At 45.9% G+C, this 25,769-nt stretch overlaps 5 protein-coding genes and 1 long non-coding RNA gene across 11 annotated transcripts; 2 read left to right on the top strand and 4 right to left on the bottom strand.

Annotated features, from left to right (window-relative positions):
- Positions 1 to 804: 804 nt before the first annotated feature.
- LOC120672020 (signal peptide peptidase-like 3) lies at positions 805 to 3,736 on the bottom strand. The gene is made up of 12 exons (XM_039952305.1): positions 3,313 to 3,736; positions 3,069 to 3,188; positions 2,843 to 2,967; positions 2,545 to 2,733; positions 2,408 to 2,442; positions 2,153 to 2,309; positions 1,997 to 2,050; positions 1,796 to 1,888; positions 1,579 to 1,718; positions 1,362 to 1,432; positions 1,198 to 1,278; positions 805 to 1,101 (listed from the first exon to the last, which is right to left on the bottom strand). The coding sequence occupies exons 1-12, from the start codon at positions 3,734 to 3,736 to the stop codon at positions 1,037 to 1,039; spliced, it is 1,554 nt and encodes a 517-aa protein (XP_039808239.1). The 3' UTR covers positions 805 to 1,036.
- Positions 3,737 to 4,545: 809 nt separating this feature from the next.
- LOC120674083 (pentatricopeptide repeat-containing protein At3g29230-like) lies at positions 4,546 to 6,558 on the top strand. The gene has a single exon (XM_039955189.1). The coding sequence runs from the start codon at positions 4,546 to 4,548 to the stop codon at positions 6,319 to 6,321; it is 1,776 nt and encodes a 591-aa protein (XP_039811123.1). The 3' UTR covers positions 6,322 to 6,558.
- Positions 6,559 to 6,946: 388 nt separating this feature from the next.
- On the top strand, positions 6,947 to 12,701 carry LOC120674085. Of its 3 annotated transcripts, none has more exons than XR_005674965.1 (4): positions 6,947 to 7,565; positions 7,893 to 8,336; positions 9,121 to 9,331; positions 11,804 to 12,701. It is a non-coding gene; the product is annotated as an uncharacterized LOC120674085 (long non-coding RNA). The 3 variants fall into 3 exon arrangements; XR_005674963.1 differs by having other exon boundaries at positions 7,893 to 8,343; XR_005674964.1 differs by lacking the exon at positions 7,893 to 8,336 and having other exon boundaries at positions 6,970 to 7,565.
- On the bottom strand, positions 9,398 to 11,517 carry LOC120674084. 4 transcript variants are annotated; one of them, XM_039955191.1, is made up of 3 exons: positions 11,214 to 11,517; positions 11,027 to 11,094; positions 9,398 to 9,885 (listed from the first exon to the last, which is right to left on the bottom strand). In XM_039955191.1, the coding sequence occupies exons 1-3, from the start codon at positions 11,347 to 11,349 to the stop codon at positions 9,703 to 9,705; spliced, it is 387 nt and encodes a 128-aa protein (XP_039811125.1). In that variant the 5' UTR covers positions 11,350 to 11,517; the 3' UTR covers positions 9,398 to 9,702. The 4 variants fall into 4 exon arrangements, with proteins under 4 accessions (XP_039811125.1, XP_039811126.1, XP_039811127.1 ...); XM_039955192.1 differs by having other exon boundaries at positions 11,027 to 11,100; positions 11,235 to 11,517; XM_039955193.1 differs by having other exon boundaries at positions 11,235 to 11,517.
- Positions 12,702 to 12,929: 228 nt separating the features above from the next.
- On the bottom strand, positions 12,930 to 13,646 carry LOC120674693. Its single transcript, XM_039955831.1, has one exon. It carries the CDS (start codon positions 13,527 to 13,529, stop codon positions 13,260 to 13,262), a length of 270 nt encoding a protein of 89 aa, XP_039811765.1. The 5' UTR covers positions 13,530 to 13,646; the 3' UTR covers positions 12,930 to 13,259.
- Positions 13,647 to 16,456: 2,810 nt separating this feature from the next.
- On the bottom strand, positions 16,457 to 17,373 carry LOC120676157. Its single transcript, XM_039957379.1, has one exon. It carries the CDS (start codon positions 17,162 to 17,164, stop codon positions 16,862 to 16,864), a length of 303 nt encoding a protein of 100 aa, XP_039813313.1. The 5' UTR covers positions 17,165 to 17,373; the 3' UTR covers positions 16,457 to 16,861.
- Between the last annotated feature and the right edge of the window lie 8,396 nt (positions 17,374 to 25,769).

The following is a 25,769-nucleotide window of genomic DNA, read 5'->3' as shown; positions in this document are numbered from 1 at the left end:
AGAATCTGAGGCGACCTAGTGACCTCTCTTTCCGTGGGTCCAACGCTCCAATTTTCTGGTAAATAAACTCACTGCAAAATTGGAAAAGAGGATTTCCTGTGAATTTTACGATATTTTCGTGAACATTTTAAATTTATATAAGCGTGGTTTTGTTTAGAAAGACTAAAATGTGAATTACCTGGCCATGGAATTGACGCGCTCGACTCGACCGCATTGTATGGACAATTTGTATCTTAATCTTAGTAAATTTGGATTATCTCTTATCTGCACAACTAACATGATGATTAGACTCATACCACATCATGCATGAACTACCCTATAGCCATTGAGCTCATGCTCCTGCTAGCTTTTCAAAAATAAAATCAAAAATAAAAAATAGAGCTCATGCACCTTGTTGCTCCCCTTTATTTTCTCTCCCTCTCTAAAGCCATTGGGAGAATTAGGTTTGTGACGTTATGTCAATTACGTATTCGATGTTTGTCATTACTTCCGTGATGATTAGACTCATTTCACCGATGTATAAAACTTGTTCCACATATGCCAATATCGTATCACTTTTGGTGACATGAATCAAAAAAGTTTTACCACTAAAATTCCAAATTCAGTGCCGTATCAAATACCGTAATTGACATTATTGTGGCATACGCCTTATTTTCCTAGTTGCAACTGTTCCACCGTGAAAGACATGTACATCCAACATCCAGAACATGGAGTAGCTCCTTACTGACAATATGAACTTTACATCGCGTGTGATCCATCATATTAGGAGCAAATATCATCTAACTTTGTTCAAATTTGCATTAACCTTACGACTTTGACAAGCCGTGTGTACTGCAGCAAGCTAGTAATCAGTTAACCACCCTTTGTGTGTTGTATACTGGAAGAAAGCAAATATCTAACCGACTATCATGCTATTGATTGGCATGTTTTCACCCAAAACTATCAGATCGATGATCACATGTCTAGCTAAACCGAAGTCCATGTCAAGCCTGCAACCAATGCCATCATATCAACCAGGAGCATCACATACAGCAGGTTACACCTTGGCGTTCCAGAGCTGACTGAGCTCCCCTCTTTTCGCACCAAGCAAGGTGATAACTCCTGCACCAGTTCATCGCAGACACAGTTGTTAGAACTCCAATATATTATGCGCTTAAGTGTCGAAAACGGCATCAAATTGCTGCTAGCCTGTGGTACCTAATGTTGAAGGAACAAGGTAGAGCAGAGCAGGCTGGCCGCTATTCATAAGGTACAGGCCAACATATGTGCATGACAAGCCTGCATTAGCATAACAGTGTTTATGTAAGCAGCAATTTTCTTCTCTGAAACTGAGATTCAGAGATGGACTGACTACTACATACCGAAGGCGTAACCGATCATTAGGCATAGAAAGTAGCCGTCAGTCAAGTCCTTGCCGTTCGATCTGTCAAATCTGCAGGTCAGGGACAGTTAGTAGGTTTCAGAAGAAGAAACAACTGATCATCACTACAATAATTTTTTTTAAAAAAAGAACTGATTATTAGCCTATTGTTCTTTAACGACATTGCTGGTAGATTCAGAGTCCAGTTCCGGTTTTACCTGAAACTGAAAGCAACAAGCAGTCCTGGGAAGAGAATGTCCCCAAATCCAATCATGTCGTACCCATTCCATGAATCGAACTCCTTTGGCATCTTCAACACCATGGGAAGGCTCGGCCCATCGTCACTACCACGAGCAACCTGAATTTTGCTGTATTTTATTTACACGATACTAATACTTGTGTTTACTCCTTGCCTGTTTGTAAAATCAAACTCACTGTGATCATGACACTTTTCTTGAATATGAGGGGTGAGATGAACACCCAAAATATGTCGTACAGAAAAGCAGCGATGAGGAGCGCCGATGCAACCTGAAAGTCTGAAGATCGTCAGATTTGTAGCAGACAAGACAGATGAAAAAAGAATGCCGACTGCTAAGCCTCTTAAACCATAGCATAGCATGTTCATAATGTTCATACTTTTATATTTGGCATATGGACCACTTGCAATACAAGAATCATCATACAGATGCCCTGAGTGAAGAAGAACCTTGTCAGTGAGCACAAACACTGATGGTCGAGCAAATATTCCTGCACAACGAAGCACACTGGACTCGGGGCACATGCATATCTTACCATGATGTTCTGACCAACCCAACCAGACGGTGAGTTCTGGTGTGCAACCCAGGTACCGGCAAAGATAAAGGCTAACAACAACGTAACTAGTGTCAGCACCTTCACATTCCCTATGCCAGGAAACTTCACTTTCGGTTCGCCACACCGGCTGCATGCTCTGCACACACCAGTTTTTGCAACAGTTAGGCGCAGAACAAGCAGAACTGCAGAAGTACCATACAATGCAAAAGATTTGGTGCTAGTTATCATTCACACCTTATGACAAGAGATGATGCGACGTATTCCATTCCCTGGAAAATAGGTGATGAATCAAAGATGAGGTGAAGCAATCCAGGGCATTTGCTCCATGGATCAGGTGAACCAATGCAAGGTCACTGGAATTGGGTGCGTACCTGGATAGCGCCAACGCAGAAGAGGAACACCAGCAACCACGCGGACCAGCTGGACTTGAAAAAGAAGAGGAACAGCAGGACAAGCGACGACGTGACGATGAACACCAGCGCGGTCTGGGTCTGCAGCTCCACGACCTCGGCCTCGGGATTCTCCTCCCCGCCCAGCGAAGCAGTGTCGTTCTTGTTAGGCTAGAGCGTTGCAGTAATCGTGGAGATTTCGTCAGTAAAATTCTTGCAGGATTTGCAGAAATTGAGAAACTGTGCCCGAAATTTGTCAGGAAATTTAGTCTGCGCGTACCTTTTCTCCGACGACGGCGACACTCCAGACGGAGGCGCAGGCCACCGTGCCGACGGCCATCATCCAGAGGAAAGGTATGGCGCCATCGAAGGACGGCTTCTGCGGCGCGTACATGAGAATGTCCACTGCAAATTGGAAGCGACGCGGCACAGATTGTAAGGGATCAGAACCATGGATTCCTGTCACACAAACACAAGAACACCAAGAACAATGCAGCTCAATGCACCCTTGCTCCCGTCAAAGAGGGCTGACTGAATCTTGTCGCCCGCGGACTTGGACACCATGACGACGGGGATGTTGATGTTGGGAGGCGGGTCCTTGTCGGTGCAGACCATCTTCTGCAGAGCTGCAGCACAACAAGGTAGCCCCCCGTCAGTCTTCCTTCGTTGCCATGGACGACGTTTCGCTACGACTACGAGGACGACTGATGTGATGGGAGAAACGCCGGCCGGTTGCGCGACGTGACGGACCGTCTTCGTCGTTCATGATGAGCAACGCCGCGGCGCCGCCGGCCTCCGCCGTCTTGGCCTTGTCGATGAACGTGCACTCCCCGCGCTCCGCCACGGCCACGGAATCGGACAGTGGTTTGGCCGACTTGGCGCAGCTGTCCTTGGGGTCGGGTTGGACGGCCGGCCGCTTCGGGCCGTCGGACGCGGCGGTGTCCGGCAGGACGGCGCCGAACCTCGCGCTGATCCCCGTCAGGCTGCTCTGCTCGTCGCCGTTCACCCAGTACATCACCTTCACCTTCTGGAGGGTGTTGTCGCAGCCGGGGAACTTGGGCGAGGTGCCGTCGTCGAACTCCGAGGCGGCGCCGGCGCCGGCGGTGCGCGCGAGGAGGAGGACGGAGAGGAGGCGGAGGAGCCCGCGGCGGGGAGGGGAGGTCGGGATCGCCATGCCGTGCCGGCTCGACACAGGCCGTCGTGCGCACGTCGTCCTCCGCCCCTGCGCTGCGAATCAGCAGCTGCATGCGCATGCGCCGTGCGTGTAGGCGGTCTTGCTCCGCGATTCCATAATTAGATTTCGCTTCCTTCCATTCCGCGCTTCCCTTTCTTTGCGATGATGACTGAGGAAGTGAGGCTATCCACAGTGAATGGAGCAAATGGAGGAGCATTTGTACTGTAGATGCACTGTTTGACACTGTAGACGCACTGTAGACAGTAAATATGTGAGGGGGCGTGGGAATCGAGGAGGGAGAGGAGCAAATTTGCTCTTGCCGTTGTGGACAGTCTGAGGAGGGAGGAGGGAGGGTGGTGCCATTCACCCAAGCCCATGTGATTTCGCGGCCCGGATCAATTGAGCCACCTACAGGCCCACGAGAGCTCATGGGTACATTGTGGAAATGGGCTCATGCGAGCACATCAATACATCATAACTAGCCCAGAATAATCCCTCGGGCCTCGAATTTATTTATTATTTTAAGTAAAATTTACTCTCTTCATTTCAAATTATAAATCATTTCAAAAAATTTAGAGAGTCAAAATTTAACCAAATTTATATAATAAGATAATAATATTTACGATATCAATTAAATATTATTAGATTTTTTATTAGTTATATTTTTATAGTATATCTATTTGATGTCATAAATTTTTGTGTTTCTCTCTATAATTTTGATTAAATATTGAAATGATTTGAGTCTTCAAAATTTTTGAAATCACTTATAATTTGTAACGGAGCGAGTTTGAAGTCGCCATGCCCGATCGATGCCGGCTCCGCTTCTCGCCGTCGCGCTGCCGACGCTCCTCTCCCGCCTCCGTGCGTGCAGGTCCGCCTCCCACGCGCTCCAGTGCCACGCCCTCCTCCTCACCTCCGGCCACCTCGCCGCCTCCCCGCTCCGCCTCTCCAACCTCCTCCTTCTCGCCCTCGCGTCCGTCTCCGCCCCCGCCGCGCACGCGCACGCGGACGCCGTCTTCGCGCGCCTCCCGGAGCCCGCCGCCCGCGACCCTTTCCCATGGAACACCATCGTCCGCCTCCACGCTACAGTGCGCCCCCGCACCGCGCTCCTCTACTTCGCGCGGATGCGCCGTTGCGCCGTGCAGCCCGACGCCTACACGTTCCCGGCCGTGCTCAAGGCCTGCGGCTGCGCGCCAGGTTGCAGGGTCGGGCTCCTGGTGCACGCGGAAGCCGTGAGGAGGGGGCTGGACGCGGACCTCTTCACGGTGAACGCGCTCATCAGCTTCTACTGTAGGGTCCGGGACTGCCGCTCGGGTAGGAAGGTGTTCGATGAGGCCAGTGCCTTCTCACGGGACCTCGTCTCGTGGAATGCCATGGTGGCGGGGTACGTCGGGTGCGGGGAGATGGAGCTTGCGCAGGAACTGTTCGACGGAATGCCGCAGAGGGACACGTTCTCCTGGGCGACCATGATCGACGGGTACGGGAAGCAGGTTGGTGGTGTGGATCGTGCACGCGAGATGTTTGATCAAATTCCTAAGAGAGATTTAGTCTGCTGGAACTCGATGATTGATGGTTATGCGAGGCATGGAAGGATAGATGAGGCGAGGTCACTGTTTGAGGAGATGCCGGAGAGGAATGTGATCTCATGGAGTGTTATCATTGATGGGTATGTCCGGTGCGGGGAGGCAAAGGAGGCTTTGGAGCATTTTCAGAGCATGCTACGGTGTGGTGTAAGGCCAGATAGGGTCGCTGCGGTTGGGGCTGTCACGGCTTGTGCTCAGCTTGGTACTTTGGAGCACGGCAGGTGGCTGCATTCTTACTTGGAGAAGAAAAAGGTCTTATTCGATGTTGTGGTGCAGACAGCTTTTATAGATATGTATATGAAGTGTGGGCGCTTGGATCTTGCCATGTCGATCTTTGAAAATATGGCTGAGAGGAGTGTGGTCACTTGGAACGTGGTGATTGTCGGACTTGGAACTCATGGTTATGGTCTAGAAGCCATCACACTATTCCATCGGATGGTGGCTGAAAGAGCTCCAATGGATGATCTAAGCGTACTTGCCGTGCTGACTACTTGCACACATGCTGGATTGGTCTCAGAAGGTTTAGGGATATTTCACAGAATGAAAAAGGATTTGGGGATAGATCCCAAGGTAGAACATTATGGTGCATTGATTGATCTTCTTGGCCGTGCTGGATGTTTGGATCAAGCTAGGCATACTATAGAAACAATGCCCATGGAGCCAACTCCGGAGTTGTGGGGGTCTCTTCTTGCTGCCTGCCGAAGCCATAGATGTGTTGAGCTGGCTGAGTTATCAGTTGAACGTCTTGCAGATCTCGGAGCTGATGATTCAGGAGTCTATGTTCTTCTGTCAAATATCTATGCTGATGAAGGAATGTGGAATGCTGTCTTGAGAATTCGGAAACTGATGAGTGACGAGGGGATGAAAAAGGATATTGGGCGCAGTGTGATTGAAGTAGATGGGGAAATACATGAGTTTGTTAATGGAGGCAGCTCACATATTTGTAAGGATGAAATTTACTTTATGCTGCGGAATTTATCTAACATGGCAGCATCTATATGACTGCTCTTTTGTGCACTATAAATTTCTGTTGATTTAACATTCTTGACATACCAAATTGCATCTGATGGCTCAGAGCCCTGATGGTAACTGGCTGCTTTTCAAGATTCTGTTTACCAGCTCAAACACAAGAAGATGCCAGGTTAAAACATCACTGGATCTCTTAATACAATGATATGCAGCTCTCCTGCGTGTTCAAGGAAAAAAATATCACTGGATCAATGGACATCTTGAGTGTCCACATGCTATGATACGCGGATACTTCGCAAAACTCACGTACCAGTATCGGATACCGTATCGGATACCCGTACTCCACGGATACTCCCGGATACGTATCTCGTAAGTATCAGACTATTTAGGTATTTTCAAATAATAAAAATAAATCGGATACTCGTGGGATACCTGTGGATACCTGTCCGATACCTTCAAACCCTAACAACACCACTCAATCACTTCGTATAAAGGTCCTCCGTTCAGCTGTGCCACCTCTCATCCCCACTCGCGCAGCCGCAGGCCCGCAACAGCCTCGCACGGCCTGTGCGGCCGGTAGAGAGGGAGAGGATGAGCCGCGGCCTCCGGAGAGGGAGAGGAGCCGCGGCCGCCAGAGTTTGGCCGCTACAGAGAGAGAGAGAGAGAGAGAGAGGTTGGGGAAGAAGACGACCGACATCCATTCGTGGAACAGACGAACAGGTAAGATAAGGTTGGTTCTTTTTCCTTTGCCCCTTCCTTTTTCTAATAATTATAGAACATATGAATATATGAGTTTATGACGCATTATAGTCCCTGGAACTTCTATTTTCTCACATTCTAGTTCCTGAAACTTTTATTTATTTTTATTTTTTATATATATTGGCATATCCCCGTATCCTTGTTTTTGGAAAAATGGCGTATCGGAGTATCCCCGTATCGCGTACCGGTATCCGTATCCGCGTATCCGGGCAACATAGTCCACATGCAGTTCATTTTATTCAATTTTTTCTGGACTTGCTTGCACAGTGGGGACTGAACATGTGATTTCGTGAAGAAGCTTTGTATTTGAGGCTGCATTTGCTTACTCTAGTCAGTTCAAAAGGGTACATTGCTAACTATTTGGGCCATCCGTGGATTTTTGGAGTAAAAGTCGGTTTCAGTCTTTCACATGAACAAGTTTGGTCCTAATTGAGAAGCCTCTGCACCCCTGTTGCATTGTTCTTACATCAGTATGAAGACACATGAAGTTGAGAATGAAGACTGAAGCCTTCAAAATTGTATGTTGCTGATTACTTCTTTCTACTTGCTGCATTTCATTTAGTAGCCATGCTGTTTGCTGATTACAAAATGAGAAATGGCTGATCTATGAATTATCATAAGCTAGTGGCAATAGTCGACAATGCAGACTCTGAACGATGCCTTCTTTTGGTTATTTGGTTTCAAAGTTTAAAATTAACTGCTTTCTAATTACAGATCTGCTTTAAACACATAGTCTTGACTATGTGACTGTCAGCATGACTTTTGTGATTTTGCAATGCATTTGTGTTGTTTCTTCAATCTGGCATGAATGAGACATCAAAATGGTTGATCCTCTTTGCTACCAGTGTAGAAGTTCGCTCAAGCTTAGACCTACCCTAACAACATTAACAATGATGAGCACCATCAAGATACAAAGGTGCTGCTGGACCATGGGTTCACTCTGTGTTGACATCAACCTTGGTGCATGATACTCAAGCAGGATTTGATGCAGGCGTCTTATGCATGCAAAACAAAATAGCTCGAATCCTCTTTCTTACATTCATGTGAAACTCTCTTAGATCCGGGACCACCTCAAAGGGAGCTATTATGACATATTCTTGTTTATTTAAGACAAGCGGTGAGATCTCATTCCATTGCCAATACTGGGACCAATACATGTCAGCAATTTCGCCCTCTTGCCATATGCATCTCCTCTCTTCTCTTGGGTAACTCTCAGGATACCAGTCGATTCTTTTTTCCCTTCCGCTGTTTTTTTGGGAGATCTACAAGTATTTGAAGCTACAATCATAGTATATGGTAATTATTTCTCTCTTCACATGTGATTAGTCAGCATAGTGCGATTTACTTGAAAATTCGATTTTGTGAAACATAACTGGCCCTTTAATGTGTGTTTCAGTTTTTTACATGACTAATGGCACCTTATTCAGAGCTTCCTTAGTGCTGATTTCTGAAAGCTATGGGAAGGGACTTTTAAAATTAATGCATTCTCCTAACAAATCCTCACTGGATGTCTTTGATGAATAACTGGAAATTTGCCGAACCTGTTTATCTCAAGGCTCCGATGAACCTTGTTTCATATTAACACATTTTTAACATGTCTTGGTTTTGGGTGAACCACTAAAAAATTTAATGATTTGTAATTCTCTTACTGTGGTATCCTTCTCATAATCTGCACGCATTGCAGTTGCGCTCTGGAGTGGCATCTAATGCGCAGAGTTCTTGTTAATAAATATTTTCAGTTGATTGAAATCCTTCACAAGTTCTGTGTTGGATATACAGAGCAACCTGCAGGCTTTCTACTAGCAAACTTTGCTCTTTTTGGCATTGATACGTTTATTGCTTATAATAAAGTACCATATGGGAGCTATGCATAATTGCATATTAGACTAAGTTGGAGGGAAGGGGGTGATGGTATGACATGATTTCTCAGACATCGTCTTAGTTGAACTTTAAAATGAAGTCTTGTTTGATGGGTTGCAGGCTGCACAAAAGCATTCCCTTTGCATAATCTTCGTTGCCATGGCCTTTCTTCTGTGATTCATCTAATTTAACATACTGCTCGTTTGTACACAGGCACAGGTGGTTGTTACTATGAAAAAGAGGAATGACATGAATGTGCATAAGGCAATTAGAACTGGCAGTGCTCAGAATGGATAAATTGGATCGTTAGGTGAAGAATATTTAAATAATTTACTCAAGTTAAATGTTGGTATAAAAATGAAGCTTAACAGCTACAGAAGATCCAAGATCTACAATGCTATTCAAGCAGATGATACATTTTGAGGTCAGTTCAATTTTTCACAGACTTGATGCATCGTAGCCATAGGTAAAAATAAAAATATTACATATGTACTAAAATAAGGTGGCCACTTCATACTGCTGATGTCAAAATTTCTAGCCATTTACTGGCAAAATAGTCCATAACCTGAACTAAGCATTTTTAAAGTACAAAATGCCCCCTCCAGACACAAGTCCTCTACTAGCTAACCTCTTTTAAAAAAAGGAAAGGAAAAAATGCCTTTTCAACAGAGAAAAAAGAGAATAGAAGGAAAAGAAGAGGAAGAACAACAAATGGAAGAAAATTACTACTCTTCGCTAACACATACCGTCAGACAGAAGCTCCTCCTACATATTAAAGATCCTACATATTAAAGATCATCTGTGGCAAACACACTTGTAATGGTAAGCACTGTTCATGGGGTCATTTGCATCCACTGGGACTTGCTCAGCAGTACACTTGAATCGACACCCTCTACACTCATTGTATGTGCACATTGGAGCAATTGAGCCGATCAACATTCTCCTTGCATACTTGGGTAGTATGTCCTTGTTTTCACCCTAATACGAGGCATTTGAGAAAAAATCATGTTAATTATAATTTAAGATCTTTGCACACTTTGTGGGTTAAACTGGGTTCATGCCTTTTTGGTTGTTCTAAAAATCTTTTCTTAGTAATAATGTAGGCTATGTTGCCCAGATAGATACAGGATACATCATTCTCAAGAAAAATACTGATTATATATTAAGTAATACCTTTTAAAAGGAAATAGAGAAACAGCTAATAATTGGCTATTTTACCTCTCACACTTATCATACAACATGCTATTGGGCTGCCCTTTCTTTTTTTTCCTGGCCCACACAGCCCAACTAAATAGCGTGTCCTAGCTCTCCCAAGTCCCTGAATGCATATGCAGAGCCGCCACCGCTGAAATATCTTACCACCAGCCATCATCTCACATCAAGTACTCGCAAATTCAATTGCCTCTTCCCTCCTCCTCTATCTGGTACTCGTGCTTCCTTGGAGACAGTATTTTGATGTTGATGGTGGCTTGCCCTGTGGACTACACTGCCATGGTTGTGGTTGTCTTCGTGTCAGACACCAGGAGCCTTGTTGGCTCTTCTCTGGTCAGCTCATCATTAGGGTGGTAATGAATCATGACCTTAGTGCTCTCTTCACAATTCAACTTGGCCGGTTGGCCCTTATATATTTTTTAGCTTAAAATTGTATAAGATGAAACTTGACCCTTAGATTATCTAAGCTAAAATTTGAGCCCCTTTAACACCCCTCATTGCCCCTCTGCCTCTTCCTCCCATCTCAGTATCTCCTCCCTCCTTCCCATCCTCTCCTTAGGCATCCTCCTCATGCCTTGAAGCTAAGGATACGTATCCAGTAAACCAGTACAGGTGACCAAACCCAATGTGTGTCTGGCACTCTGGATTCTGCAGTATGCAGCCGATACATATCCGCTGTGTATCTGTATCAGATGTGCTATACACAACCCCCTGCTGCTTCGGTGCATCACAGCCCCATACGAAAAGCTCCATACATAGTACAAAATTTCCGCAAAGCAAGTTGGCATTTAAAGTAGGAAAAGTTTTCGTCACATACATGTATAGAAGAAACAGAAGTGCTATAAGGTTTTGAAAATTGAGAAGCCTTAATAACGCCAATAAGCAATAGTTAAATGAGCAATAGTACCTTCATGGTCTCTTGAGAAACTATATGTTTGTCAGGCAATTCCTGGTGGGGATATTGCTCTACATAATCTGCACCTTCATAACAAATTGGATTGAAATGAGCGAACAAGCACTGAACAAAAGCAAAGGTAATAGCTAACAAGAACTAAAGGGGTCTCATGCAAGAAAAAGAGGAATAACTAACTCACTGTTTGTAAGGGGGAAACAACCTGATGGTCTGCCATGGCGACCATGGTTGCAGAAATCATGACTGATAATCAGGCAAGAGAGAATGAAGAGGAGGAGCAGGGAGCTTGTGGTAGTTGTGGGGCAACCATGAGCCATGCTTCTTGTTCAAACAAGCAATGGATAGAAAATGGGAGATGCTGCTGTGTTTGGATTCAGAGAAACAGCACAAGGGAGCAAATGTTGAAGGCTATATAAACCGGAGACTGGTGCAATGGCTCGTGTGTGGCCGCTCTGTGGCTCTGCTCATGCCTTGCATATGCATATCCCTGTGCCATACCATGCAGAGACACTGATATGGAGAGGGAACAGTGGGGACTGCGGAGACCACCAGGTGGGTCCCCCTCATTTGCACGAACACACGGGATGACAGATGCGTCTGAAACCTAGCAACGAGGGTCCTTGCTTCAATTATTACCATAGCATCACTTTGTCTTCAATGCATGTGCTTCCTTGCATGCTATTCGGTTCCCCATTTTTTGAACGTAAGAGGTCAATATTATGCTTTATATGGCTATTTAGTTAAATATTTATTGTTCCCTTTGTTCTACAGAACCAAGACCTGTTGAAAGAGACGTGACAATTATTTGCACAAGGCGCAGCGAGTATAGCATATAATAAAACTCAAGCAGGAAAATGCAACCTTATTCGGTAAGAGAAGATGCTTGAAAGAAGGCAACTTATAAAGGGGAAGCTCTGATACATGCAGTATCGTTTCTGAGCCTGCAAAGGTAAACGAATGCCAGAGAAGGGCGAGGAGCAGAGGATTCGCGTGCACTGGATACTGCATCTCTGCATGGCAAGATTTTGCGCTGTCGACCACCGCTGCCCTGTCCATCTCCTGCGGCCTCAAGGGATGGGCTGCGTCTGGATTTCAATTCAGAGCCGTACCATGTACAGTCTATTGATATCTTGTAGATAGCAATCGTTGGAAGCTCTGGATCTGCGACGCATTTGTTCTACCTTTTATGTGGCTGTCCATATGGTGGAGATGTTGGACGCGGATATGGGCAGGGTTCAGCTGCCGTTGCTTTCAGTTTCAGAGCTGGTACCGAGCTACCACGGGGAGATGCTGATGGTCACGAGGCCGTAGCCGGGTCAAAGCGTAGTCAAATTAATTTGTTTGGTAACATGCAGGCGGACACGGGACACCGCCAGTACTCAGTAGGCCGCCTGCGCTGCTGGTTGTCCAGATCAGGACATATCGCCAGCAATGGAAGCACTCGGCGGGTAAAAAGCCTTACCTGTTACCACAAGTTACTGAATTTATATTCATCACTAGCTGAGCACATTGTGTGTATCGTATCTGCATTCTGCACCCATTCGTCGGATTGTGCATGTCGCAAAATGGTTCAAAGTGCTGTATCTTTTATACTATCATATAAGAGGAAGACAAGTCAAATTATGTGGTCTTCATAAAGCATAAATAGCTCGTCCTGTGATTTCGGTTTGGCGCCATGAGTCTTCTGTGATATTCTTGCATTGTGGATCAAGGACAGAAGGCAGTAATGAATCATGAAGAGTTTTTTTTTTTGACACCAACGGTGTTGTGTTTGTTTGCATCATAACTGTGTGCATGCTGGTGGTTGTCTGGTTGACGACTTGATTTTGTTGTGCAAAAAGCGGGGCCAAATAAGGATCTGGTCTAGTTCACAAAAATTGCAGGGGCATCTTGCAAATAAAGCAAACAACAAATTTTATTATCGCGACAGGGTTGAGGTGAACACACAACGTAATGGACGTACAAGAATTCAAGAAACACGACAGGTACAACCTGGACCTAACACGGATAACCTGACGAGCACAAGCACGAACGCGAATCACCAACCTGCAGCACGCCACAAGCATTAGCTAGCTAGCTAGCTTGTGAGAACAGGAGAGCAAGGCACGATGACATAATAATAATAATCAATCGACACGAACACGACATAAAAACGATGGCTGTGGCTAACGACGGCGGCATTACTGGAGTGCACCGGCCGCCGGATCCAAGGCTACGGCTAGCTCTACTAGCAGGAGGTCGGCGCGTTGTCGAATTTGCACTTGGAGGGGATCTGCATGACGCGGTCGCCGTCGATGTAGCTGGGGAGGTTGCCCCTGAGGTTGCACATGCACCTCCACCTGGCGCTCCTCACCTGGTCGCAGCAGTCCTGGCTGGGCGCCGCCTCCGTGCTGCCCCTGTTGCAGTAGGACTGGCTCGCCGCCACCGCCGCCTGCATGTCGATGCCGCAGAGGCCGGCGCCACCGGACGCGGCCGCCGCGGCGGACTTGCCCGTCATCGCCTCGCCTGCTTCCTCCCGGCGGCCATTATTCTATCCGAGATCACCGGCCGGCGGCCGATCACGTACCTCCGATGACGTGACTGTGTGAGACTTTCAGCGAGCGAGCGGGCGTGTGATCTCGTCGGACGACGGCCGCCCCGCCGCCTTTAAATAGCGCGGGGGGTGGGTTAGCGTGGCCCGTGACGTGCATGTGCTCGCGCGCTTGGCTCCGTGCGTGCCAATCGCCATGCGTGCAGAGATGCTCTTGCAGTCTTGCTCGCTTGTGCCTTGGCTCTCTACCGGTGCATGACGCAGCGCACGCGGGCTATGGGCATGTCGACGGTAACGACGACGCTGGCCTTGCTGGAATCGGATGGAGTCTGGTCCGGTGGGTGTCGTCGCTTCGTGCCAAGTGGGGGCGTTTTCAATCCAAGCCAGCATGGATGGAGCTCGGACGTCAGAGCATCGTCGCCGATTACGAGAAGGAAAAATGGTGCGTGGTCGGCAAACCGGACACGATTGGCTGACTTCGAGCTGCTAGATGGTAATGGGCCATGGTTCTAATGCTCCCTTCACAATCATATTTGATCTTTTATTTTTTACTCAAAATTGAATAAAATTATGGCTCTATTTTTTTAAGATCTGGCCCTTAGATTATCTAGAAAAAAAATCAAGACCCTTTACCACCCCTCTGCTGGGAACACGCCTGTCGAGCGTGCGTGCACATACGCGCAGTACGTGTATGGTCGGCAAATTTGATGTGGAGCAAACTACAAGCGCATCGGCCGATCAGTGTGTGCCCGTGACTGACCGACTGCTAGCTGGATTGGTCAGGCTCGGAATTGCCATAACTACATTTTGACTTGTTTTTTTGCGTTCTACATCATCTCTCTCCTGCAGAAGTCATATACTCCTCTCTACTAGACTACTACTATCAGTTGGAGTTGAAGAAACCAAACTTTTTTTTTGTTGCAAATCTGCCAAATCCTGAAGCTTCTGAATTTCTGGTCTTGCGGATAGCACCGTGGAGCGGGGAAATCAAGTGCTATAGAGACCGCATATATAGACTACTATATGAGGAGTCTTCTTTGTTCATCGCGGAACATTTTTTTTCTTAGCCACAGGAACATTTTGTTATGAAACACTATTTTTTTAGGGTAAAAACCACCTTTTTCTTTTAATAGAACTAGGCGTATAGCCCGCGCATTTGCACGGCTAGTATCGAAAATTCAAAAATTTGCATATCGTTGTATTTTTACTTAAAGATTATACTATTTTTTACCATACATCATCATATTCATTATCGTACATTATGTCTTATTGTTTGTTAAAACAATTCAAATATGATCTACCTATAATAATAATTTGATTTGTTGAGCTTTAATGATATTATGCATATAATTGTTCTTATTTTTGTTTTATTTTGATTGATTGTTGTTAGCTTTAGTTTTTATTAATAGTATATGTTTGTAACTGATACATAGCTAAATGATATTTTATATTTAATTTTTCATAATGGCATTGGTTGGTGATTTTTAATTAGGCATAGGGGTATTTTAAGCTAATTTTATCATAATGGCAGTGGTGGGTAATTTTTATCCTTTTGTTTTTCTCCGATTAATATGGGAATTTCTAGACCTTGAGAGCGAACGTGGAGGCTCCGTTTGTTGGTCAAATAATAAGATAATAGATATTTTCGAGGACAACTTTCTCCTAACCTGAAAGTTTCTTCTTATATTCCATCCAAAAAAGATGGGCCATAACTTTTCTTCCTGCTCGAATATTGAATTATGTCTTTGAACACACGGCCTTCCAAGAAAACTCTGATATATACACATGATCCAAAGACTTTACACATTGTTGATTAATCGTTTGTCTCAAGTATGGACAGGCCGTATAACCTATAGTCTTTTTAGTGCCATATTAGCATTTGTGCATACGTGGACCTGTAGTGAACAATTTAATAAGTTTGTGGATCCAGAAATACACTTTCGGAGTTGACGGACCTAAGTGATATACTTTTAGAAGTTTGTGATCTAGAAATACACTTTCAGAGTTGACAGATCTAAATAGCACACCTTTACAAGTTTAGGAACCGCCGGTACATTTTACTCCTAGTTCAATTCACTCCCCCAAACACCAACTATGTAAATTGGTCCAACCCAACCCTTGTATAGATGTTTTTTTTCTCCATGCACAAATAGAATTTTAAGCTAAATTTTATATGTCAATAGTGGGCATCATAGCTTATGTTAAAAATATATCATGAATTTTTCACTATCTTTTTCATAGCCTACAACATCAAATAACAAATTAATCCTAGAAATAAAAAAAACACATATAGCTATCAAATGGACCTTATAATAGCAAAATAATGAAGAGCTCGAGGTGCAAAGCAGAGGGTCAGCCTATTCTCAACACCCCATATCATTTTAGTGCCATGTTAGCATTTCGTGCATACGTGGATCTATAATGAACAATTTAACAAGTTTGTGGATCCAGAAATGTACTTTCGGAGTTGACGGATCTAAATGCACACCCTTAGAATTTATGGATCCAGAAATGTATTTCAGAGTTAACAGATCTATGATACACTATTATAACTTTAGGGACCACATGTGCATTTTACTCTTAGTTCAATTTACTCCCCCAAAACCCAACTCTGTAAATTGGACCAATCTAACCCTTGTTGTGTTTTTTCTCCATGCACAAAGAGAGTTTTAAGCTAAAATTTTATATGTCAATAGCCGATATCGTAACTTATGTTAAAAATATAGATCATAATCTTTCATTGTTTTTTTGATAGCCTACAACATCAAATAATAAATTAATCCTTGACAAATGGACCTTATGATAGCAAAAGAAAGAAGAGCCCGCAAAGCAGAGGCCAGAGGGTCATGCCTGGTCCCGACGTCCCATATCATGCTATTCCATGGCATACATGCTTAGAACAACAGATCAGTCAATTTTTTACTAGTTTGTGCACACAGTACCAAAAGCACAAACGAGCTTATTAATATTACACAGAATGCAACTCGGTGGAGCTGCAATTGCAATATGGTGCAGAAACATACTCCACTAGCTGATCATAATCACGAGATCAAAGTTCACAAAAAAAAAACAAAGAGGATACATGACGCATATATAGCACCGGCGTACGGTACAAGAGTACAAGCACAGACACAACACAACAATATGGAGGAGCAGAGCAACGGATCGGATGATCATTACCAGCAAAGACGGCATACAATGTCATCGTTGCATCGAAGAACAATTCAGTCCGGGATGCGTATTGATCGTGATCCCGGTGTAGCTGCTGGCTGGTGGCTCCGAGATCGATCCAGCATCTCCTAGCACGACTTGCTGATGCCGCACCTGGACTTGATCTTGTTGGCGCAGTTGGCTAAGCTGGGGTAGTACTGGAGCTTGCCCCAGTAGTTCTTGCAGAGGCAGTCCAAGTTGGCGCCGTTCGTGAGCGGGCCGCAGCACGCGTCGGCGTTGCCCCCGCTGGAGCAGTAGGACAGGCACTTGTTCATCGTGTCCCTGCTGACGCCGCAGTCCTGGGCGGCGGCCGCCGCCACCAGCACAAGCATGGCCACCAGCGCGGCCGCCACCGCCGCGCTGCTCGCCAGCTGCTTCCTCCCGGCCGCCATCGATGGGGTCGTGGAATGTGATCGGCAAAGGAGGCTGGGCTCGCTCGATCTGCAGTGTTCACCGGGCTCTTGCGATCGACGAAGGCGGATGGAGGTTTATATAGAGCGCGGGGAATGAAACGGCGAGATCACAACGGCGGCGGGGCGGGGGCGGCGTCGCCCGTGACGACGACGACGTGCGTGCATGTGCGGATGTGCTCGCGAGCTTGTCACCATCAGGACTCGGCTCATCAGCGGCCAAGTCACGGGCCATCTGTGGCGCGCGGCGCAGGCCGTACCGACGGGCAAGACGACGCGGTAGCGGCCGTGGCTTATTGTTGGAGCTGGAGCTGGACGCATCCCGCGTCAAGTGGTGGGCGGCTCCCGGTCGGGCCGGACGGCGAGAGATCAGAGATGTACGCGTGGTCTGCTGCGGGGGCACGGGCTCGCGTCCGGTAGCGCCGTAGTGGCTAGCGCCTAGCGAGGGGTAAAATAACCTATCGCCATGACGCCATGCCTGTGACTCTTCCAGTCAATTCAGCCCTTATTTAGTTGCATAATTCAAAATTTTAATTTTTTTTCCGGCACATACTTAAATCTAGACAAAATAAAAAATACATTGCACAGTTTGCCTGTAAATCGCGAGACGAACCTAATGAACCTAAGCAAGCCACAATCAGACGCCAAATTGCTACAGTAATGCTACAGTAAATAATCTCTAATGGCGGATTAATTAGGCTCATTGGATTCGTTTCACGATTTACAGACGAGTTTTGTAATTAATTTTGTGATTAATTTATGTTTAGTACTTCAAATATAGAAAGATTCTCTTTTAAAGACTTTACACGAGACAACTAAACAAAACCTCAGTACATTGTACATAGCTAGGAGTAGGAGCAGAACCTTTTCGCTGATGAAGAAGAACATGCCCAGCCGGCCAGCCTAGCCTGTACTCTCGACATGGATCGAAGAGACGGAGATCCCTCCCCCTTTTCTACATTCGGGTTCCTTTTCTCCTCTCTCTCTCTCTCTCTCTCTCTGCCAAGTCCCAAGTTATAATTCTCCCATTTTGCTGCAGAAATTGATTGAAAACTCCGCAGTAGCAGTTAGCAATGCAGACACATGCATCCGAAATGGAAAAATCCACGCGTGAATAATTCACTTCTTTCAGAAATCTGAAAGCTGCATCAGTTGTAAACTAACCTTCCTCAAACCATATTTTGATCGCTCCATGCATCTTCTACGCACACTACTCTTCTTCCAGCAAAGGCAGCGACCTACTATACATGTCCACAGCCCTCCCTTTGTTCAAACTTGAAAAAGCAACAGGACAGGCCAAAGCAAGGCACGGAGACATGCATGCAGAGCCGGGTGGTCCCATTTGTCAGTTCGTACGTTGTGCCATGGCAAGGCAGAGCCACGCAGCGAGAAAAGCCAAGTCTACTAGCCCTACGCACACGTCACATGGCGGGAAGGGAACTAGGGAAGACGAGGACCAGACAAAGCGCTTGCCGCTGCTTTCCTCCTCAGTCCTCACGCTCATGCACCTTCCCTCTCCGCTGCACAAGTGCTGCTCCCCTCCCTGGCTCCCTGAAGTCGAAATGGCACCCAAAGTTTACACAAAAAGAAGTAGTGGCCCCGGCGACATGTTGCGACTAGTACTTGGCAACACAGAGCTTCGAACGCAGAGGGAGTTCGGCAAAAAGCTGGAAGAGGCTGAGGAATACACTCTGCTACAGCACCCTGAAAAAGTTTCAGGCTCAATTGAGCAAGCAGAAACGAGAATCCAGTGGATCACTTCCTCCCTTGGCTCGAAATGTTCGACATTCGTAATTGCAAGGTCACAATAGAATGAATGAATCATCTCCCAAAGTTACAAACTCAGAGGAATTCCGCATGCTGATAATTTCGCATTGGTGCATCGTTCTGCGAAATTTCGAGCTCGGATCGAATTCGTCGGAGGGAAAGGCGTGAAGCAGTGCCTGGCCATTGCTTCAGACTCTGACGCCGGTCGCAGTTTCAGAAAGGCAAAATAGGCAATTTTATCCCTCAACTTTCTTCAAAAGCTCAAATTCATCCTTCAACTATCATAAAGACCAATTTAGTTCTCAAACTATTCATTTGAGCTCAATTTCAACCGTGGTATGATGAGGCATGCCTACGTGGCATACCAAGTCATCCCAAAGTACATTAGTAAAGTTCTCAGTATGTTACCAAATGCAACACATGTATCAATTTAAGTGCCAATTAACCCATAATTTTTTTGATATGGCAAAAAAAGCTATAGTTAATCTTATGTCAATGGATAAAAGGTTACTCTTTTGTTTATTTGTGCATTCTAATTGACTACTTAACCTCTTTTTACGATGCATTGAACGTGAGGAAAAATCAAAGGTTAAAGAGTTTATTTATATCTATTAACCATTTATGGTAGGTCATTTTTTTATCGTACGTCATCTATTGTTGACTACGCATGTCTTGTGGGATTAGGGAAGAAAATGAACCCAAATAGAAGGTTTGAGAACTAGATTGGCCAATTTTATAGTCGAGGGATAAATTTGAGTTTAAGGCAAAAGTTGAGAGATCAAATCATCTATTTTGGCTTCCAGAAACTGAAGCGAGATCCCCTTCTATGGCTGTCTGTGGACTTGTGCTGCATTTCATGGCGCAGACCTTACAAGCAGTAAGGCTCTGTTTAGTTCCAAAAATTTTCCTACAGTACTCATCACATCGAATCTTCGGACACACATTCATAGAGCATTAAATGCAGTTGAAAAAAAACAACTAACTACACAGTTCAACTGTAAATGACGAGACAGATCTTTTAATTCTATTAGTCCATAATTGGGTATTAATTGCCAAATAACAACAAAAGTGTTACAGTACCCAAATTCAAAAAAAATCGCGAACTTAACATGCCCTTAAAAGGAAATCAAACTATTTGACTCGTTTGATGAGTAGAGGAGGAAGAAGGAAACCAGAAAGGACCAGCAAGCTTGCCGCAAGCAAGCAAATGCAGCAGCAAGAAAAGCAGATCTGGGTGCGTCAATTGGGGCGGCGGACATCCGCACTGTCCCTAAGCTAGCTGATCTACATCAAAAGCCTAAACTGAGAGGAGGGGCAGCGGAACAAGCTTTTAATCAAAAGGAGCAGAGAGCACCTGTTAAAAACCTGGAAAAGAGAAAGGAAAAAAGAGAGGAGGGAGAACTGAGAAGGAGAAGCTCGCTAAGCGGGCCGGGCTTTAGAAAAATCGCCAGGTTCCTGAGGTCGTCTTTGTCAAAAGTAGATATAGATTCCGAAAGGTTCTTAGCTGGCCCAACAAAAAGGCCCATCGCATATGCCTGCATATCCGTCCGTGTGTACTCCGCGGTATTTTTTTATTTTTTGTTTTTTGTTTTTTACAAAAATATATTTTTGATTTGAAAATTTACAGGAATATACCCCGGCCGCCCTGCTGCCGGGCGGCCGGGACCTGGCCGCCCGGCAGCGGGGCGGTAGGGGTATTTCTGAAAAAAAAATTCGCGGAGAAAATTGCGCGCAGGTCCCTGGGGGCCAGTCGCCCGGCAGCGGGGCGGCCGGCCCTGGCCGCCCGGCTGCATGGCGACCAGCTCTCCCACCCTTATATAACGGTTGGCTGGTCCCCCCACCCCTCATTTGCATCACTAAAATTCCAGAAACAAAAAAAAAAGGGAGAGAGGCGAAACCCTGCCAGATTTTCGAGCCGGCGACTGCAGGTAACCAAAATTCTTCTACGCTTTACAAATAGATTATGTTGTAATTATTTTTGTTCAAACAGTAGATTAGCAATCAATTTAATATTATGATTGTGTGTCCAGATATGTCGAGCAAGCTTTATTTTCAAGTTCATTATGGTGACTACTATATTTCTCATGATGCGTATGAAGTAGATCTATCAGCTTTTGAACAAAGAGAGTGCGGAATAGATAAACCCTTAGAGAGGAGTTTTGGTTCCATACGCAAATGGCTTCACGAGTGTCACAGAACAGTCCAAATAATACCAATCAAGTGCAATAATTAACACTTAAACTCAACTATAATTACTGCACTCAACCAGTACACTCAGACCGCCTGCTGTAACCAGGATCGATTACACAGGAACTCTCGCCAAAAAGACGAGCACAGATGATTACCGGTAACAAAGCGATCAAAGCCACTACAACCCGAGTTAACAGAAGCACCAATTTAAACTACAACAAGTGTTTACAAGCTAGTTTTACAAGTCAAACCTCAGAGTTCAACGCAGCGGAAAACAATTTAGAGTTTAAAACAAGCTTCAAAATACAGTACGATAGATAACGTCGATGTCACAGAAGACGAACTTCACATCTTGCCCACTGATGTGAGGCTCACCTGCCCGACTTCACGGAGAAGACGGGACCCACTCGACCGACCAACCGGGAGGAAGTGGTTGACCGAGCCACGAGGCGCAGATCTCTTTGGAGTCCTCCGGAACGCAACCTGCTAAAATATATGGCAACAACAAGCCTGAGTATTCTAATACTCAGCAAGACTTACCCGTCCATGGGTATACTTAGCCCATTAACTAGACATGAAAGGTTTTTTGGCTCTGGAGTTATTTTGCTGAAAAGCTACTAACAGTGAATCCTTACTTTCAGTATTTTAGCTCAAGGTTATTATACAATACCAACTAGATTTGCACCAACATCTAGAGCACGCATGGTTGATCACATTATCTTTTCAGATTACCACGGCCAACATTCTCAGTTCAAACTCATTTCACTTATTTACTACGATGTGACAGAGAGATCAAGGTTCTCATATCCGCGAGTCACGGCGAATCGATTCGATTTAACCTTGCAAGGTGGACCTAACCAACACGGCACGTATATGCCCCGTCGGGCTATACACACCAACCCTTCACATATGCACACCGAATAGGCGAACTGCCCTGCGACCCGGGACTGCTAGCCCCACCGATACCAACGAAGGGTCAGCCATGAGTTTGAATACTAGCTCCACTAGTGAAGACAGTATCAAGTCCGCCTACCGGTGCACATATGGTACTGAGCTTACCGGTTTCGACTACCTCATACTCCCGGCATGCGGTAAGTACTGTTCAATCCTCGATCAATAGTGCCAACAACGGTACGGTCCTCAATTGACACAGGCGGAGGCTTACTTTCCATAACTTCCATATCCATAACCAATCCATCTCCGCCCGGTCTCCATTTTTCCTTTCTTTTTCTCAAAGATTCGTTCTCCAGAACTTTTTCATAAGTAACAAGACCTATATCTCGCGAGTGACAGGAATCACTCGTCTTCTACCGAATCCTAATTAAGCATTGCAGTACTAACGACCTGTATACTAGTAGAGACACTGAGGAACCATAGGGATCATGCATCTAAGGTTCCAATCAACTCCTAGAAACCTAAATGCACAATAAAATATATAACAAATATTGAATACTGAAATTAAGGGTTATGCACCGGGGCTTGCCTGGGAGTAACACTAAACTAGTGTTAGTATTAGCAAGGCCTGGGGCCCTTCTGACTTTGAGTTGGGTCTTCGGTTGCTTCCGCGGGTCCTTCACTCTTCAGGACGCGTCCACCCAACACCGTCTTGTGGTTTAGTTCCACCAGCACGTGCTCCATTTCCACACGCGGTACATCTAGCGTACCTAAATGAGATACACCAAGGCAGAGGTTTGAATGCATGGAAGTGCAGTAGATGATACCGCAAAAAGGACAAGTAGGGCAGATACAAAACCACGCTTGGATGGGTACGAACATGATGCACTGCAATGCGATACGATTAGGAATAAAGATATGACTGGGCAATCATATACGAACAACCATGAAAAACTAGCGATAAAGGAAACGACTTGGTGCTGCTTGGCAGGTTTAATTTCCGACTGAGCCTAGTCTGAAGTGTTTCCTTTCAACAACACTACTAAACTTGTATTAAGAAAGCTAGGTGCACCACAAACAGAAAGAAGCAATAAGGCATTGCTTAGCCACGGTGAAAATAAGGAAAGACTAAAGCTAGGAACTAGCTAAACACAAAAACTTAACAAACCGCAACGATCTAGCAGCACAACTTTTCTATCATGAAAAACTACTGATAAAGAGTGCATAAATAAATTACCAACAATTGTTGATATTGAAAAGTATTTCTTTAACCCTAGAAAGGAAAACAAACAACAACAGATCCACAAATAGGCACCAGGGCTATACACCTGAAAATTTTCTAGTAGACTACACATACAAAGAGTAAATTACTGGATAAATTTTATAATTTTTAGAGCAACGGAACAACCTGGATTAATTAAACTAGCTTAAACACAACCCTAATATTTAGCAGGGGCAAAAGTGACATTTCACTAGCACAAGTATTTTTCTACTGAAGATCTTGATTTTAGAAACCCAACAAAATTTATTTGGCATTTTTCACATTTTTCTGTGAATTATTATGCAATTATGAAATCTCAGCTGAAATAAAACAAGTAAAAAGGAAAACAACAAAAAAAGGGGGGCTGACAGCCGGGCCCCACATGTAAGGGAGCCCCGGCCCGCTCCCCAGGCGCCTCCCCCTCCCCTGCTTTGCCCCGCGCGGCAGCCGGCGTGCGGCCAGGCCGACCGCGGCGGCGCTGCCTCGCCGGCGGTGGCCGGCCGGCGGTGCGGCCGGGCCGAGCTGTGGCCTGGGCGGCTGGGGGGTGCGGGGCGCATTCGCGGAACAGGGGCGCGGGGGCGCAGGGGCGGCGGCGGCGGCATACGCGGGCTGGAGCGGCGGCGCGGCGTCGGCGTTCTGGCGACGGCAGAGGGCAGCGGCCGCGGGGTGAGGAGACACGACGTCCAGCGCAGCCGGGCGGGGCCAGGGCGCGCGGCAGCACGGCGCAGGGCCGCGCGGACGGGGCCCGCGGCGAGCGGCGGCGGCGGCAGTCGCGGCGACGGCGGCGGCAGCCATGTTCCGGCACCGGCGATGCACGAAGCAAAGGGGAAAAAGGCCGGGGAGCACGAGTGACTCACCACGAACCCATTCTTGGAGAAGCGGATCGACGCGAGGGAGGCGGAGCTCGGGTTGGCTCCAATGGCGGCCGGCGGTAGGGCTAGGGTTTTCGGCCAACTCGGCCAGGGAGGAGCTCGGGTGAGGGGCGGGGATGGTGGAGGAGGTAGTGAGGGAGCTCGGGGCGCGAGGAATCGAGAGAGGATCGAGCAGGGGCGACGGACTTCGGCCGGCGAGAGCGAGTGGCGCGAGCTCGGTCGAGCTCTGCTCGAGGAGGAAGAAAGGGCCAAGTGAGGAAGCGAAGATGGACTTGGACGCCGGGGCAAGGATAAGATTGTGGTGCATGACGAGACGGCGGCGGCACGGACGCCTAGGATGGCCGGCACATGGGCACGGCGTCGATCACGGCGTGTCACGCAGCGAACAGCGGAGGAGATGGAGCAAGGGCATTCCTGTAAATAATTCAAAGTTCCAAAGGCCAGTTCGTAAACTCACCTTTTCTCCTTCTTGATGGCCTCAAATGGAAAACTTTTGAATACGAAAGTTGTTCAAAATTTTGAGATCTTCAACTTTTGTTTCAGGCACTTTTTCATTTGAACAAAGGTTTGAAAGATAATATTTAAAACTTGGGTGCATTTGAAAAAGTCCTATTCAAAGCAAAAATTAAAGATTTTCTTTAAATTTCGTGCTGAAACTTGAATTTTGGCCAAAATGAAAGTTGCAGAGGAAAAAAAGTTCTACAACATTGATGTTGGGCAAAAGTTGATTTAGAGCTCGGATTAGGGAGAAAAACAAGATCGAACGTAGCTCAGTCGAAAATTACTATGCGAACTCAATTAGCGCTAATGACGAAGATTAGCCTTAACTAGCGATCAAGCACAATGTTAGTGTCAAAATTAACACCGGGGTGTTACAACGAGATATTCAATGTGAATCCAAAGACTCATTTCCTAACCGTTCAGACTGTGATAAATTGGAGAACTGAAGGGGATTTCTGGGAGTTGATGCTTATAGCAAACACCGAAGAATGACGGACTTACATGCAAGCAGCTCTTGACCGCGGGTGGCCTCTTGCAATGCTAATTCAGATTCACCAGAAGGCAGCACATTTCGGTGAAGGGTCAACAAGTACATCATCTCATATGAACCAATCAGTGGAATAAGAAAATGAAGATCAGAACATGCATATCACAGAACCTGAGCCGCAAGGTATAGCTGATCAGGTAGGAGAAAAAAAAGATCAAAACGTGCATATCATTCAACCTGAGCCGCAAGGTTTAGCTGATGAGGGGGAGCGGATACCTGGAATAGTGGAAGCTGTATAGAATGAAGACCAAGAGGCTCGAATGATGGAAGAATGTGGGGACTCATCAGACGATGAGGACTACCCGTTGCTAGGTGAATGGCGAGGCAAGAGTTTTGGAAATCCAGTGATACAGGATATTAGGAGTAATGAGTACGAATACAGAGAGAATGAGGTTGTGCAGGGGGCAAAGTATCCTAGCATTGAAGCTGTGAAAGATGCTGTGAAGCTTTGGGCTATATCGTTGAGGAAGAAATTCAGAGTTGTGAAGTCTAGCAGCAAAGAATATGAGGTGAAGTGTGTTAATGACGATTGTACATGGCGAGTACATGCCTACA

The sequence above is a fragment of the Panicum virgatum genome, chromosome 5N (genome assembly GCF_016808335.1).
Source record: "Panicum virgatum strain AP13 chromosome 5N, P.virgatum_v5, whole genome shotgun sequence".
NCBI classification, from domain to species: Eukaryota; Viridiplantae; Streptophyta; class Magnoliopsida; order Poales; family Poaceae; genus Panicum; species Panicum virgatum.
The sequence above is the reverse complement of the archived record's forward strand: the minus strand, read 5'-3'. Positions and strand labels throughout refer to the sequence as shown.

Bases quoted from the DNA above. Each gene is read 5' to 3' on its own strand.
- LOC120672020 (XM_039952305.1), bottom strand. From the start codon at position 3,736: ATGGCGATCCCGACCTCCCCTCCCCGCCGCGGGCTCCTCCGCCTCCTC. The intron at 2,734-2,842 runs GTACGCGCAGAC...GCAACGCTCTAG, and splicing joins TCGCCGTCGTCGGAGAAAAG to CCTAACAAGAACGACACTGC. The intron at 1,719-1,795 runs GTGAGTTTGATT...AGCAAAATTCAG, and splicing joins AGAAAAGTGTCATGATCACA to GTTGCTCGTGGTAGTGACGA.
- LOC120674083 (XM_039955189.1), top strand. From the start codon at position 4,546: ATGCCGGCTCCGCTTCTCGCCGTCGCGCTGCCGACGCTCCTCTCCCGC.
- LOC120674084 (XM_039955190.1), bottom strand. From the start codon at position 11,349: ATGGCTCATGGTTGCCCCACAACTACCACAAGCTCCCTGCTCCTCCTC. The intron at 11,101-11,213 runs GTGAGTTAGTTA...TTTGTTATGAAG, and splicing joins TTGTTTCCCCCTTACAAACA to GTGCAGATTATGTAGAGCAA. The intron at 9,886-11,026 runs GTACTATTGCTC...GCCTCGTATTAG, and splicing joins TTTCTCAAGAGACCATGAAG to GGTGAAAACAAGGACATACT.
- LOC120674693 (XM_039955831.1), bottom strand. From the start codon at position 13,529: ATGACGGGCAAGTCCGCCGCGGCGGCCGCGTCCGGTGGCGCCGGCCTC.
- LOC120676157 (XM_039957379.1), bottom strand. From the start codon at position 17,164: ATGGCGGCCGGGAGGAAGCAGCTGGCGAGCAGCGCGGCGGTGGCGGCC.